Below are 15,599 nucleotides of genomic sequence, written 5' to 3'. Positions count from 1 at the left end.
GTGTTTGCATCTTGAGTGTATATRGGATAAAATAAATATTTCCAGCAATTCTGAAATTCATTTCAGCACTGCACCTGCCCCATACTGGAGCTGATGCACCATATTTGCAAGGGCAGTTAAGACTGCAAACAGCAACCCCATATGGGTAAAAATGATCAAATGCACAGTGTTTGCTTGATGAAAAGGAGTAAATGGCTCTGGATGAACAGATGAACATGAACTGAAATATCACAATACRAATTCTCCATTAATTCTTTTCATTCTTAGTTTTAAGGTAAAAAAAACATTACTGAGACCAGACAGTAAAAGTCTTTCACTCCATGTCGAGGAGGATGTGGTTTCCCATTACATATTATCTAGCCCAGTGTCGGGCTGTAACCTAAAGGGATGCAAATCTCCTTGTGCCTACCTGTTCCCACCGTCCTTCAGGTCAGAGTTAGCAATGATGACCTGTACGGAAAGTCAGTTAAGCTCACTGCTTTGATGGAAAACTAACCCATCATTACATTAGTTAGCTATTTGTTTTCCACAGAATCAGCTGAGTCGAACAAATTCATCCTGTGACCAGAAAATCACTAGATCCAGTACAGGGGAAAAGCAGTGAGTGTGCAGCAGAGACATCCAGGAGACCATGTCTACCCAGCAGCCTTGAGCTGGACCAGCTTCGGTGTACCGTAAAACCACACCTTGAGTTCTTGCCCACCAGCAATGCATACTGAGCAGCCAGAGACCCCTAAAGATACCAGCCTCCAGGAGTGACAGTTAAAGATACCAAGGTCCACAGGAGACCTTTAAAGATACCAACCTCCTGGTGTCCTTCCCCAGGTGACCAGGACAAGCCTTACAAACAGCTTTCCCACAACAAACCAACTAGCAAGGTTCAGCTGCCGCTGCGGCACTCTGAACTGTCATGCAGCCCCAGGGGTCCTCCATGGAATAAAAGCAATGCCCAATATAAGCACTTTTTCACAACAGCCTCCTTTGTGAAAATTCATGAAGCTTCTTTCAATGACAAAATTGTCCCCAGTACGTAACAYGCAATTTTTGGCTTATGCTTAACGACTTCTAATCTGGTGGCTATCTCCAGTTACCTCCCTTCTGTGGAATCACCTGTGGACAATGCAGCTCTGCACTTTACTGTATAACACATCAGGACTGGTACTCCTTTCCTTGGCTTCTTCAGGCCTCTTTGTTCCCTGCCCTCTTAGCTGAAGCAGGAGCTGGAAGTAGTCTTACTCTTGTTAGTKCAATAAGTTTCTTAGGGCTAAAGCAGAATGCAATGTAAACATGCTTGATAGCTCCCTATGCCTCTGATGGTGGAGTGCTTAGGGGCTCCCATGATATTGTAAAGTCATAATTATTATTCTTAACATAATATCATGCTGAGTTTGACATGGTGTGTGGGTGGCAAGTGGCTGTGGAGACCACTGAACTATAATGATTATTTCTCTCATGCTGCATAAATTTTTAATTTTAAACCACTAAAGAATACACAATATCTTATTAGTCAGCTGTATTCATCACAGACCCTCTGAATTAYTCCTGCATATAACTAACAAAGATGGCTGATAAGAGTTAAGCCTGGTAATGGTGGGCAGGATGCTTTGCCACGGATAAGCTGCCAGGTAACATTCCTCCTCAGACGCAGAGGCACGGAAAATGGGCCGGGCAGGCAATGACGGACCTCCACCCGGGAGCAGCAACCACATCTGTATTCCTGATGACATTTTGTGTAAGCGGCTCATAACAACTTGTAAGGGAAGAGACCCCAGACTCCTCAAGCCATCCATTCCAGTGTGTCACCTCCTCCCCGACCAGGGGTTTTCCCAATGCCTAACCTAAATCTTCTTGCTGTGATTTAAGTCCATTACTTTCTCTCTTGCTTGAGTGGACATGGTGAACATTTTACTCCCACCTTCTCTGCAGTAACCTTGGACATATTTGAATATTGTTACCATAACTTCCTCAGTCTTCCCTTCTCTAGATTAAACCATTWTTGGATATGGATGTAACTGGATTTACAGAACACTGTGATGTCATGAGTCAGAAAAGCAATAAGTGAGAGYAACTCAGCAGCCACCAAAGCTACTGCTGCACTGCTATGGGATAATTCAAGGAAAAAGTCACATTGCCAGCTCCTGAAAACTATAGGTTTCAATTCTGATCTGATTTTAAGCAGAGTCTTTACTATAGAAGTGCACTAAACCCAGAAGGGGAACAAAAAACATTTAAAGCTGCTACCTGTTCTTAGAATCAAACTCAGGACAAGCCCTCTGGCACCAAGTGGCTAGGGCTGTCATTTTTACTAGCCTATATWTTTTGACAGTTTCATTACCAACGGACATGAAGATGAAAGCAATACCTCCGTTTGATCAGTTAACCTGAAGGCATTCACTTGTTGCAACATCTGTACCATTAAGGAGATGCTTGCAACCTGCCAAAGAGTTCATTTCATCATTCTTAAAGAAGAAAAAGGAAAAAAAAATAAGCAAAATACTGCAGGAATTACTTTTGCAATATAGTCGAGAATAAAGTGTACATGTAGTCAGTGTGCCTATGCAACCCCGGAGACCCAGGCAGGCATATTTCCAAAGAAGAGCACCTGGTTTCTCAAACATCCCATTTCTTTTAGTGGGATCACCAGAAGAGTAAATGACCATCCACCAGGCACAGGGATATCCAGTGCTGTTCTGTGCAGCTGTGAGACACCACAAAGATGAGCAAACTGCGCACCCCAAATTGAGCAATGCCAACAAACTGAGAATTACGGGCACAGAAGTAGGGCCACGTAAGTAAAAATTACCTACACAGACCATTTTTACGAGCGAAAGAACATGGTCTATCTGAAAAATGTGGGCTTGGCACACAGTGCTTCCTCAGGATGAGCAAAGGACAYGTTGAAAATAGTAGTTGGGAAAATATTTCCCTCCAAAAATATTATTTATAAATGGGAGTGGGTTTTTCCCCTATGCCTTCCTGCCAGGCTGGTGTCCATCCCACTTACTTCAGCTAACCGGGAGTGTTTGTGCACCACCTCGGCTTTGTTCATCGGCGTTAGCTGCTGCAGAACGCTGCGGCTGTTCGTCAAGGCTCGCGTCAACCGAGCAAACTTCGTCCAACCTGCAAGAAACAAGGAAATTGGGTCAGAAGYACCTGCACCTCATTCATTCCTAGTAAATCTCCTTCATATTCACTGCTATTAAGTCTCAGACTTGAGTAGTTTCTCTCTAAATTGCTGCACAGAACAGCTTTGGGCTCCAGGCTTAAAAACCTTGCAAAAGAGGAAAAATACCACTGCTTCAAGGCAACTAAGTGTGAATCTGAGCAAAATCAAAATGCTCTGGCTTGATCTTTCTTGTGCATTTTGGAGACACTGTTAGAAGGATCACATTGTGCTTTCAACCTTCTGGGGAATTACTCCGCTGCTGAAATCTAACTCTAAACCACTGAAGTTAATGTAAAAGCTCCCACTCAACTCCAAGTCTGCAAGTCCTGCAGAAGTAACATCCTGCCCAGCGACAGGACAACTACAGCTGATTCAGGGCCACAGGAGCAGGCCCCAAAAGTCCAATCCTTAATTCCTTACTGTTTCTTGCTTCAACTACAATTTCAGGAAAAAAAAACTGAAAATCTAATTAAAAAAAGAAGCAAAAATCTTAACAACAATCAGAGCCGTACGCACAACGATGCTTCAGACTAAAAAAAACCATAAGATTTTTAAAGCCAGATTAAGCATGAGTTTTTAAAAGGCATTAAGAAATACATTTAGTCATTAAACTAATGATAAACAGCTGCCTTAACAGTAGCTTGAAACCCACACACGGGGCCACCCCTGGGGAATTTTTCTTCAACATTCAGAGAGGAGCAAACACAGTTTATTACCGACAGCAGCACAAACCAGGGAACATGCCATTAAGTCATTTCTATTGGAAAAACGCCCATGTGTGACAGCTGGCGTGTATGCGTCAATGGATGAGGTATTAGATCAGTGGTATCAAAGAAAAGGCTGGGGTTTTAAGCAGCATAGCACCTCAGGGTTAACCAGTAAAATTAAAAATTCACATACCTGCACGAAGGAAACACCTCCCCATGAGCACTAAAGTATATTTTCTTTTACGACCTTAATCCTTGTTTCAACGTGAGCTTTTTTGCACTGTGGTATTTCACACAAACTCCACATGCTCAACATTCAGTTTAGACAACTTGATACATATATTCAATATATATATATGAATATATATATATAGTGTTAAATATACACGTGGTAAACTATCAAACATGTTATGGGCAGGAAAGAAGTTCAGGTGCAGCTTTTACACTTACCTAACTTGAATGCTGAGCAGGTGAAAATTGGGGGAAATGTCAGATTTGAGAAAGGAAACACAACATTTCTATGTTATCTTGGTTTATTTTTAAACGCCTGTTGTCTGATAGGAATCAGGGACTTGAAAAGTTAGGGTAGGCCCTGAGACAGATAAAGTAAAGGGCAGAGAGCAGACAATACAATAAACCTGCAAGAAAAAAAATCATTTATCACTTGGCTTTGCAATTTACTACATAGATACCACCTTCATACAAATATAAATCCATTGTCCATCATTCAGCAATCAGAACAGATCCGAATATCATAATACATTACCAGCACAGCCCATCTACCCACAAACCATTTACGTCTGACTACTTAAATATTGCTATCTCAAATATGCACAGTAAAATGCACTGTGAAAAGATAAAAAGAAAAGTAAAATATTTCATTCACTTTTCAAATCCAAACTTAAATGTGAATTAAGCAAACTTAAATGCTCACAGGGCTATTCAATTAGGTATACGCATTTTCTGTATTAAACAATGTCAAAAGAAACTACAGTGATCCAAGCAGGAACTATGTGTTTCTTGTAAAAAAAAATCTTGTGGCTTTCTTTCTCCTGACCATCTTACAAAACTCTGGCAGGGAGGGAGCAGTAAGAATAAGTTTAAAAATAAGAAGTCAGAAGTTCTTGCTTTATCTTTCTTAAGCAGCGATTTCAAAGAACAAGTGAGCGTGGCAACGGCGTTACRACAGCTCGGCCCAGACGTTTCTCATAATTGCTGGAGGCTGCAAAGCATCACGCCGACCCCTTTCGGCACGCAATGATCACGCTGCAGGAACTGGAGACAGAGCAGATGCATGTGAAGTGATGCCCCACCTGCACAGCCTGGGCAGGTACCTACACGCGCGCGCACACACACACACATGCACACGCACACACGCACACACAGAGCCTTCCCTGCGGTCCAGGGGGATGGGTTTGGGCCAGCCCTCATGCTCGAGTTTGTAACTCTTCCCCACCGCACTGGTATGACAGGAACGGGAAGGTCACCAGCAAAGTCCAAACTACGGGCAAACTTCTGGATCAATCCAGAATGCCTTCATTTGCCAGATCTCTGCTTTGCCAGCTACGCGCACCTTTCTGATGACAGGGGTTAGCAAGTCAAGGTTTACTTTATTTTCTGAAGTTTCGGTCACTGATCTGTACACTGACCAGGTGAAGATTTGGACAAAAGTCTGGGGGCTGACGATGGCAGGAGATGGCCTCTAGCAACCCTTTCCCACAGTGCTTCACAGGCTGAGTTACTGCACTCACAAAAATGCGGGTTTTAAAAACACTTCTCCCCTTGTAAAAGCAAAACTGGTGAGAAATCCCTTACTGCCACCTTAGGTAAGAAAAACATGTGTTCTGCATTCACGACAAATAAGTAAAGCCTGGGGAAGTTGGGGAGATACCACAAGGTGTTGGAAGAATACACATAAGACAGGTTCCAAACCACAGTGACCCTTTTCTGTAAAAACAGAAGAAAGGAAGAACTATGACTTCTTCAAATACTTCCTTTCCATGTTGGTAAGATCACCAATGTCATGCGAAAGAAAGACGCCACACATTTTAACATTCATTGTTTCCACTCTGCTTATCTGGTCTGACCCCTTCTTCTCACAGGGCAAATCATTTCATCATGTCTTTTCTGCACCAAGACCAAGGCTTTCAGTTAGGCTAGAAACCAACCTCTTACCTTTTACAAAAACCTTTCCGGCCTCATTAGAGACTTAACATTTTTACATTTATTTCTGCCATGCGAAGCCAATGACTCTGGATGTTGGAAGCGCAGAATAGGCTAACATGACCTTATTCTAATTCAGCACAAAGTCCAGCGTTATTCTGCCTACTCCAATCTATCTATCTGCGACAGCGTGAAAAAGCACCAAGCTCTTTTGTTTCCTATTTGCAGCCCAAAAGAATTAAAGACATAGCAACAGCAAGGTGCTGGGCTATGAGTGGGAAGGTGAAAATGAATACAGGCTGCCTCGTGTCTTAAATAATCTGCACAGGGTACATTTCTGTGTTTCTTGACCTTGTTGTAGACTAGCTAAATTCAAAATTTAAAACCAATTTGTATGTTTAAATAGACTAGACACAATTTGCATAGCAGCCTACTGCTGTCAATGTTTCTTCAAACAATACCTTCCTTTCTCTTCCTCTATACACAGAGACTTAAAAATGATTATTTTATCACATGTATTAGTGACCTCCTGTCCCCATAGATATTTTCAGTCTGGAAGGAGTAAAGGAGCTGCGCAAATAGCAGGTGCACGAGGGAGAAAAAACTACTTGCGAGGAAAAAGCAACACTTCTGATGCTCTCTTCAGCTCAGCTGGATTGTGTCTTTCTTCCACGGCACCACTTGAAAAATAATACCCTGAACTTGCACAGTTGCACTCAAATTCATAGGAACAAAGACAACATGGTAGCAGATCACATCAGCAGCTGTTTCTGTTTGAAAAAAAGCCAACCTTGGTATTTCAACAAGAAGTGAACTACCCTGAATGGAAAATTTTGGAATGATACACACAACGTTTTTCCCCTGGCTCTCTTTTAATTACTTTCTGATTCATATTCAAAAACAAAAGAATTTACACCCCTGCCTTTCAAATAACTCACATGATGCATGTTCATACTCATGATCCATACTAAGGATCTGTTATTGAACAGGAACCTAGCAATGTATTTCCTTGTTCCTGTCCATTACTCAAATTAACTTCTTTGAATACTCAAGAATGCAAAAATGCAGATTTAACAACTCCATACAGTTGTGAAAACATGACATCAACAACAAGACCAACATGCCCATGAAACATAAGTGTACTCTAAAGTAAACTTGTGTCTGCCTTGGCCCAAGTGTACTGTTCTCCTTCCAAGCTGCAGCTTTGCTTTCAGCTCCATGGTTTTAATCAAGTAGCCTGTACTTAGCCATGTGCTTGAGGGAGTGCAGGACACGAGAGGACATAGACACCAGTCAAGTGAAGCAGGCAGAGAGCCTGAACGCCTTCTGGCCTTTGGGTGAGGGGGAAAGCTTTTGCAGCTGGGTCCAGTATGCTCACTCAACCACCCCCTAGATGCCTACACCACTACAGAAATGATGTGGTACCTGAGGAGGAGACAGTATCTCCAGCTTCCTTGTTAATGACCCCATATGCAGTAAGATACCTTGCAAAGGAGTAATATGTTAATCCCCATAGCCCTTCCTATAGTCCTTCAACAGCCAGAAAGTCCAAGCTGCTTTTTACCTGAATCCTATTACTCACTATAGCACATGCCTTTATCAGCTGTCACTCTAACAAGAGTAGTGTTATGCCCACACGTCTTTCTCCCTGAATCAATCACTGTGGTTTACATTGGACAGCTGTAATGGGAACAACCTTGTGGCAGCTGCTCTCGTGACAGCTCTGCTCCACTGCCTCACGCTGCAGTCTGGGACCTTCTGCTGCTGCATTCTTGCATTGCCATAGGGGCTTCTCTCCCTGCCCTTCTGGCCACCAATTTTCTTCCCATTAATACACTCCACAGATCAATTCAGTACACAAACACTCTCGTCCATCTCCGACAAATGCAGTTCTTTTCTACTCTGTTTAGTAAGTCAGGAAAACTTCATCTAGGTTGAAGATGCTGTTGCAGTATATGGCAGAGCATGAAAAGGATCAGGGTAAAAGCTGTCCAAAGAAAGCACAGCAAAGGAGGCTTCCCCAAGCACTCTCCCTGCAGAGATGGCAGCTTAAAGTTCCTGAACCATATTATATTAGTTTAACGCTAAATCCATACATCAGAGTTTATGAAGAGTTTAAAAATCTCAAGGCAAGTTGTTAATGTTGTTTACAGTGCACTTGCTCTGAAAAATCTAGACTTGACTAGGCGTCCCTAATAAAACATTAGTGTGGCTCTACTGGGTAGCAATTAACCTCTCTGCCAAGGTTTGTCTGCTCTTAAAAGGAACAGAAATAATGAAGGCTTTTAAATCAGTGTATCAGAGAACTATCCAATATCTTAGACTGCAGTGAAAATGCTTAAGTTAAGAATGATAGTCTGTGTAAAAAACAACTGCAAAGGGTAATTATAGCAATTCTAATGGTGATTCCTGCCTGCAGGATTGTAACACCTCCAAACACTGAAAAGGTCACTCTTTTCCTCTTGCAGCAGAGCATGAAACAGTTAACTTACTACAATGCTTAGCTAATATATACTCTGTGACTTATACACAAAGGCAAAGTAGCAATGCTTGGAGTTAGGCAGTCTAGAATTGGATTTGATAACACGCATTATCCTTTTGCATCAATAGTTAGCATCTTCAAATCCACACCATTTATAGAAGTTCAGCCAGTAAGATCATTACAATGGCTGGCAGTTTGCTCTTTGTTGGTGGTAAATTATGACTGAAACAGCTGATTGTCTCTACAGAAAACTTTATCACCCTGCTGTTGCTTTGTCAGAGAGAGAGGGACAAATGGGCCTCCTGAATAAATACAATAATAGTCAAACAAAGCTCAATTACCTCTGTGATCCAGTCAACCTATTTATCGATCAAAAAAAAAAAAAAATCCCACACAGTCTATGTAAATGTGATCCATGATTTTAGGATAAATTTCCTGATTACCACAAGGTAATTTTGGGCATATCACTCTACCTCTCTGAGCTCCAGTTTCTTCTCCATAAAAAGGAGATAATGCTAATGATCTATTTTGCAAGCCATTTTGAAATCTATTGATGAAAAGTCCTAAGATTCATAACCACTAGACTACAGTGGTATACAATGTATTTTTAAACTTGATTCTGACATAGCTGTGACTCTACAGTGCACATCTTAAATCTCATGTTTCTGCATCCAAAACTAAACTTGATACTCACACACATACATAAGGCAACCAAGAAGCTTATTTCCCACAGGTATATAAAAATAATAGCAAATTTTTGGAAAAAAAGCTAAATAATGTAAATGTAAGTCACCTGCCTTTTAAAAGGAGTCTATCAGATAGCAAAATGGTGCCATTCAATGGCTATGGGAAAGGACCACATCAGTCAAAGGCTCAGGACCACAGGGAAGGCAGCAGCTAGAAATGAAAAGGCAATATACTACAAAACAGTGGGGTTGGGAGGAAAAGGGAACAAGCATGTGAATGAGAAATTACAGCTTATGAGAATGGATATGGAAAGCTAAAGACATAAGGAAAAAGGCCTTCCCTGGCTGGATTTATTACAATAACAATGGAGTTTTTAAAGAGCTTCCAGAGGACRTCCAAAAGGCTTTCTGTGCCCAAATGCAGAAAGGGCAAACAGGATGACCCAAGCAATTACAGGTTGTTTAGCTTGATCTCAGTGCCAGGCAAAACGAGAGAAAAGCTGATGCGACTTTCAATACGTTTAATAAAGAAGAAAAGGAAAGGAATATAATGAATGGCTGTCAATACAGAATGATGTAAAACGTCCCACAATGTTAATTCCATTATTTGATAAGAGTATAAATTTGGTTCAGGAAGACGGCCAAACGTCTTGACAGGACCAGCTGCATGCCAAACTCAACAGATGGCCAGAGCCATGGCCAGCATATTATGGACACTGGAGAGGCACGAGCCAGGGGACCTCCGTGTACCCGCGCTCCATCACGTCGGGGCCAGACGGGGCAGCAACTTGGGCAACCGGCTTGTCGATGGCCTCAGCAGCTGTCACTGGTTTGCTGCCTCCCCAGCAAAGGAGCTTCGCAGAATCACAGAGTCACAGAATGGTTGAGGTTGGAAGGGACCTCTGGAGATCATCTAGTCCAACCTGCCCTGCTCAAGCAGGGTCACCTGCTTCCTCCCTCCCAACATCTCCCAGTGTTCAGCACATAATATTGCTTTGTCATCATTCTGCATTTGAATCACCCAAGAGCCACAGATTGGCCAAACCCTCTTGTATAGCAACTGTCACTGAATTGACACTGCATGATACTCTTGACAAAATATTAAGACTATGTAGTTGAATAAATTACCATTTAAATGGAGGAATAACCTGCTACCTGGCAGATATCAAACAAAGTGTTGAAAGTAATGGAAAATARTAAAAAAATTATTACTGAGAGTCTTTTGGACCCCAGTGGTAGGTCCCCTTCTATTCAACATTTTTCTCTATGGTTTGAAAGTCGTTACAAAATCACTGATAAAACGCCTGGATGACAAGAAGATTAGAGGAACGTTAAACAGTAGTGAGGGCAGTCACGCAGGATGATGTGCTTGAYAACTGGACATGCACCAGTAAAATGTGTTTTAAATGCAAAACAGATGTCTAGGAGAAAAGCAATGCAAATTATATCTACAGAGGGGTATCTAAATTACATCTAAAGGGGGAAAGTACCTTAGAAAAGAATGGTTCTGAAAAGGATCCAGAGGTTTTAGTAGATGAGCAATTCAGCATGCAGTTTGCTTTGGCAAACCTACTCCTTGGATGTACAATGGTCAGAATTCGGCTTGGAGAGGCTGAGCAAAGGACAATACTGAGGAATTAGCTATGAACAAACCTGACGACAGTACTGGCTGCAGAGACTTATTTTGGGCCTGGGAGGCTGAAATCCATGCCAGAACAGCTTCATCCCTACAGCTACCAACTAGCTGGATTAAGGTGTAGCTGAAATGCCTGTATCTGCCATAACCAGACCTCCAACTTCAGGCTAGACAGAGCTTTAAAGAGCTCAATTCATTCAAGTTTATCAAAAGAAGGTTGAGCAATGATTTGATTATATCTGTAAGTACCTTAATGGGACTTTTTAGCAAAGTGGAAAAAAATGCATAAGAAGATGCCACAGCAAGAAGCTGAAGTCAGGTTAATTTAAATATGGCACTTCTTTTTTTTAAAGCCATAAATGTAATGAACCATTGGGAAAAAATACAAAGGGATGTGGATGATCCTCAGTCTCTTCAGACTTCTAAATCAATACTGGATGTTTGCCTGGAAAGAATGCTTTAGTTAAAACAGATTCACAGGTTCAGCACAGGGGTAACTTGGTGAAATATAATGGCCTGTGATATACAGAAGATTAGACTCTTAAACTCTATTATATTTATACTTATTATTTTAAATATTGCTCATGARCATTCAGCTTTCTGCATAGAAAGTGTACCCATTTACAAAGAATTACTGCTTTAAAAACCAACTTTCAGTTTAATTCACTCTATCCTCTCTCATTAATTCACTTTATTTCAACAGGATTTCTTTTTCATTACACATTAAATTTCTGGAAATTTACAGACTGTTAATGTGTTTTCTGAGTTACTGATGGAGCGCACACTTTCAAGCTTCAAAAAGCAATACTTGATTCAGAAATATACTTGATTTCTGTGAAAGAAACTAAACAGCCCTGGAAATTGAAATTCTCTATTCTTCAGCATAGGGGTCTCTGAGAGCAGCAAAGCAAGGCCACGTGGTCAGAAATTTGTCTCAGACATACTCCTCAGAAGGAGTGAGGAAACAACTGCTTCTCCATGATTTTTCAGCCCTTGCAGTGCCTGCCAAGATTGCCACCACCATGCCACCTCAGACAGTAACAGGGATACCTGTCCTGCGGGAAGAGGAGCAAGGACACCTCAGAAGTTCTTCCTGACTACCAGCAAGCTGGGTCCATCCCAAACAGATGGCTTCAAACACCGAGAGACTTTATCTTAGCATTGTTCTTCAAGACGTCTACTGTTCCCACTGAAAGTCCACGCAGTGTCCTGGCAAACGACAACTTCTCTTGACATCCCTCACAGTCTTCTGTTAACGCTGAAGTGTTCCTGGACCCTGGATCCAGGACAGATGGAGCTGATCTGGATCAGCCCTGCAGCCATGAGATCAGGCTGGTCTCCTAGATGTCTGAAAGTATTTGGGGGGAGAATCTCTGTGGACCAGAGCAATGGGAATCAGCACCAGAAAACAGCTGCAACTGGGTCTCTGTAGTGCTGATATCCTTGTTACTGGGTATCTCCGTACAATCGCAGAAAAGTGCAATAAAAACATGGGAAGGATATCCAAATTGTGACCTGTTAAATTACTGTTATGAATTACTGTCAAGGCAAAGTATGCAACAGGGTACAGTGTGCTTCAGCTAAAGGTAGAAGCCTCATTTTCATGACTTTAATCCCTCCACCCACTTCTTCTATTATCACCAGGATTGATATCCTCTCAAGGAAAAAAAAATTCCCATATGCAACTAGCTATATATGCTTAATAACTTGCACTTATTAAAGATAAAAAAGGACCAGAATTATAGGCTTAGCAAGGATTAACAAGCGTAAGTGCATATTTCTGCAACTGCTACACTTTTTATAGCCCTGTGACACTCCGAGATAGAGTTGTATCATTATATAGTTATATAACCATAGTGTTATATCACTCGCAGCATTACAGCATTGTCCCAGACAGTCTTGATTATCAAAGTCTGGCTATGTCCAGTGAAAAAAAACTTCAGGATACCGCTGTGCAGTCTCCTGATCCCATTTGTTAACGGCACACTGTCCCGAGATGTAGGGGCCTCATTAGCAAGTCTTTGCATCCTAATGCAACATCCCATCGGTATTCACCAGAACTTCCCAACCACTTACAGCAGCAGGCAAGCCTGAAGTTTCACTCAAAAGAAACTCAGGACAACCAATTCTCGGCAGAGAAAACTTTCAAGTTTCCCTGGAGGCCACACATCTTCACTGATGACAACAAAGAAAATAAAGTCATTACATAACTAGGTGAACTCCACTATCAGCCTAAAAATGCTGATAGTCTTTCTTCCATCCTTAAACCTTCAGTTTAATAATAATCTACAGCACTCCTGGCTTTAAATGTTGTTAAAATTAAAAGCACCCCAATTGCCTTTGCCCCTCCATAAAAATGGCTTCGTTTTTCTTTCCCTGACAAATAAACTTAAAATTATTACCACAGTGTCTTTGGTCTGACTGAATGTCTTCAGACAGTTTTAAAAGGCCATTGGGTAAAGACAGAATAAAAGCACAGCAAGCTGATAAAGCATCCAGCTGTGATCCCTACAATGGTTCTGAGCATAAAAGAAAAGATTCTTTGGTTTTTATTCTCTGGAAAAAAAAATACATCATATGATCTTTCATATACTTATAATGGCCTCCCACCTCTGCTGTGTAAGGCGTTCAGCCAAGACATCTGCAGATCTGGCCCTCAACCACCACAGATATGACCTGTTGCCTGGTACTGGACACAGATCAGACAGAAGTTCATATMACGAAACAGGAACGGGAGAAGGAAAGGAAGAAAGCACAGACAAAACACAGTGCAGCTCCTTGCCCGGGGAACACGGCATTGTCCCAGTGACCATCCACCATCAGCTCCTGCGATGTCTCCTGCTCCGTCACTAACTCGCACACTGTCTCCTCCATGGAGCCCATGGTTAACGCACCCGTTGACAGCTCAGGTCTTGGGGTGCCATGAACCATAAATCAAGCAAACGGGGAGATGTTCTCCCTTCACCCCACGTCTGCACAACTGCACGTGGCATCTTCACCCAGGTGTGAACATACTAAGCACACAGCTGATGATCTCTTCCATCATCAGTCTTCAATGCTTCTACTTCAGATGCCAGTTTTGCAATGTTAGGCACTTTTAAATTAATTCTTCATTTACAAGGATACAAAGGCACTTTTTGGTCGCTGTTATACTATTGCTTGCCATACGCTGGCTAAAAAAATTGCTTGGGCATTTTGGGTTTGTTTGCACTTCTTGTAACTCTTAGAAGGGGATGCGCACCTTTAGGGCTTGGAGGAGAGGAAATCAAGAAGAATCCAAGGCACTTAATGGCTCAGGTTCAAACAAATTAAAGGAAGAGTAAATAAACTGCTCTGTAATTCATCTCAGCACCCCACTTTGCAGGTCTCCTGTACATCAGGCAATGGTAATAAACACCAGTGTGAAACAAGGAGCCAAGTTGGTCAGATCTTCRGTGTGGAACTGCCAGTACCTTCTCTTAAACTGAGCACACCAAGACACCAAAAAGGCTTCTCATSTCTAAAACTGTATTTTACTAGAGGAAGGTAACCCTCAAATATTCCTCAAATCTAAGGTGGGTCCTTTCCTCCAGTCCTGCTCTCAGTCCAGTAGCTTTCCGCAGCTTTCCAGACTGCGACAAATTCAGTCTCCTGGGTTACCTGGGAAAAATCTTTCATTTCTTTTGCTCCCTCCTGCAAGCAGAGCCCCCTCTCCTCCTCCTCCTCCTCCGTTTTGAGCGCAGTGGCACATAGCAAATGGTGAGCATGCAAATAACAAACCAGATGCACCAGCTGCCACAGTGCCCAGGGCCTCTCTAATTCCCCTTGCTCACACCAGCCTAGTCCCTGCGATGACAAGCATATTTTTTCCACCGAGCCTGTAAACAAGCATGTTTGGAGCCTGTGCTGGGCAAAAATCCCACCTCTATCTTGCAAACATGCTTCATAATGATACAATTATTTTCTGCTCACGTCCTTGTCCTGCTCCAACAACACCATGAGCCACAGGCAGGACGAGTTCATCCCGCAGTGCTGAAACTGCGGGTTAGCGCTGCAGGATGGACACAAGCAGGGAACTGCAGAGTTGAAAGTGCCTCGGGGAAATGTGCTGGCGATTGCCTATGGCTTAGGAAAAAAACACAAGGTCTCTCTCACACACACACACACACACACACACAAAAAAAAAATCAATTCCTAAAGCAAGTCTAGCTACCACTAACTACATAAGAGGCACATCATTACGGACAGCCAGACCACCATTACGGCTGCGGGGGATACATCCACATCACATATGGTCCTGCACTAGGATGCTTGCAAGCGTGTCTGGCAAACGTTACCGTATATTTACAGCAGCCAGGACATGCAGATGCTCCGCAGCATAGATCTATCCTTTATTATGATCTTAAATACCAAATACCATATCCTTGTACCTCATAGGAGCTTGATATACTGAAGCTTCACAACAAAGCAATATACCTTCGAACAGTGCAAAATATACTGGTATGGAGAGATTATTGCATAATGGCATCAATATTTTATTTCTGTTGAATTTTTTATCTCAAATTTACTGCTCCCATAAGTAATACACAGTAACTCATCTGCACGATAGTTACTTATGTATTATGTATTGCATGATCCTGGCAGAATTTCTGAAGAAACCTCCTTCCCCCTTTTTTTCCCTCTTCCTCCTTTCTTTTTTTTGTTTAAACAGACCTTTAAATGACAAATTCCAGCACTCAACAACGCTATTTTACTGAATTGCTTTTTCCAAAAGTAAAAA

At 42.0% G+C, this 15,599-nt stretch overlaps 1 protein-coding gene across 1 annotated transcript in view; it reads right to left on the bottom strand.

Annotated features, from left to right (window-relative positions):
• The window catches only part of KCNH5 (potassium voltage-gated channel subfamily H member 5), a 161,364-nt gene that overhangs the window by 118,986 nt on the left and 26,779 nt on the right, over nucleotides 1–15,599 (bottom strand). Inside the window, exon 5 of the mRNA XM_026088642.1 lies at nucleotides 3,005–3,120. Coding sequence (XP_025944427.1) covers nucleotides 3,005–3,120 — 116 coding nt within the window. The remainder of the gene's footprint in view (nucleotides 1–3,004; nucleotides 3,121–15,599) is intronic.

The sequence above is a fragment of the Apteryx rowi genome, unplaced genomic scaffold (genome assembly GCF_003343035.1).
Source record: "Apteryx rowi isolate R43461 unplaced genomic scaffold, aptRow1 scaffold_78, whole genome shotgun sequence".
Lineage (NCBI taxonomy): Eukaryota > Metazoa > Chordata > Aves > Apterygiformes > Apterygidae > Apteryx > Apteryx rowi.
The sequence above is the reverse complement of the archived record's forward strand: the minus strand, read 5'-3'. Positions and strand labels throughout refer to the sequence as shown.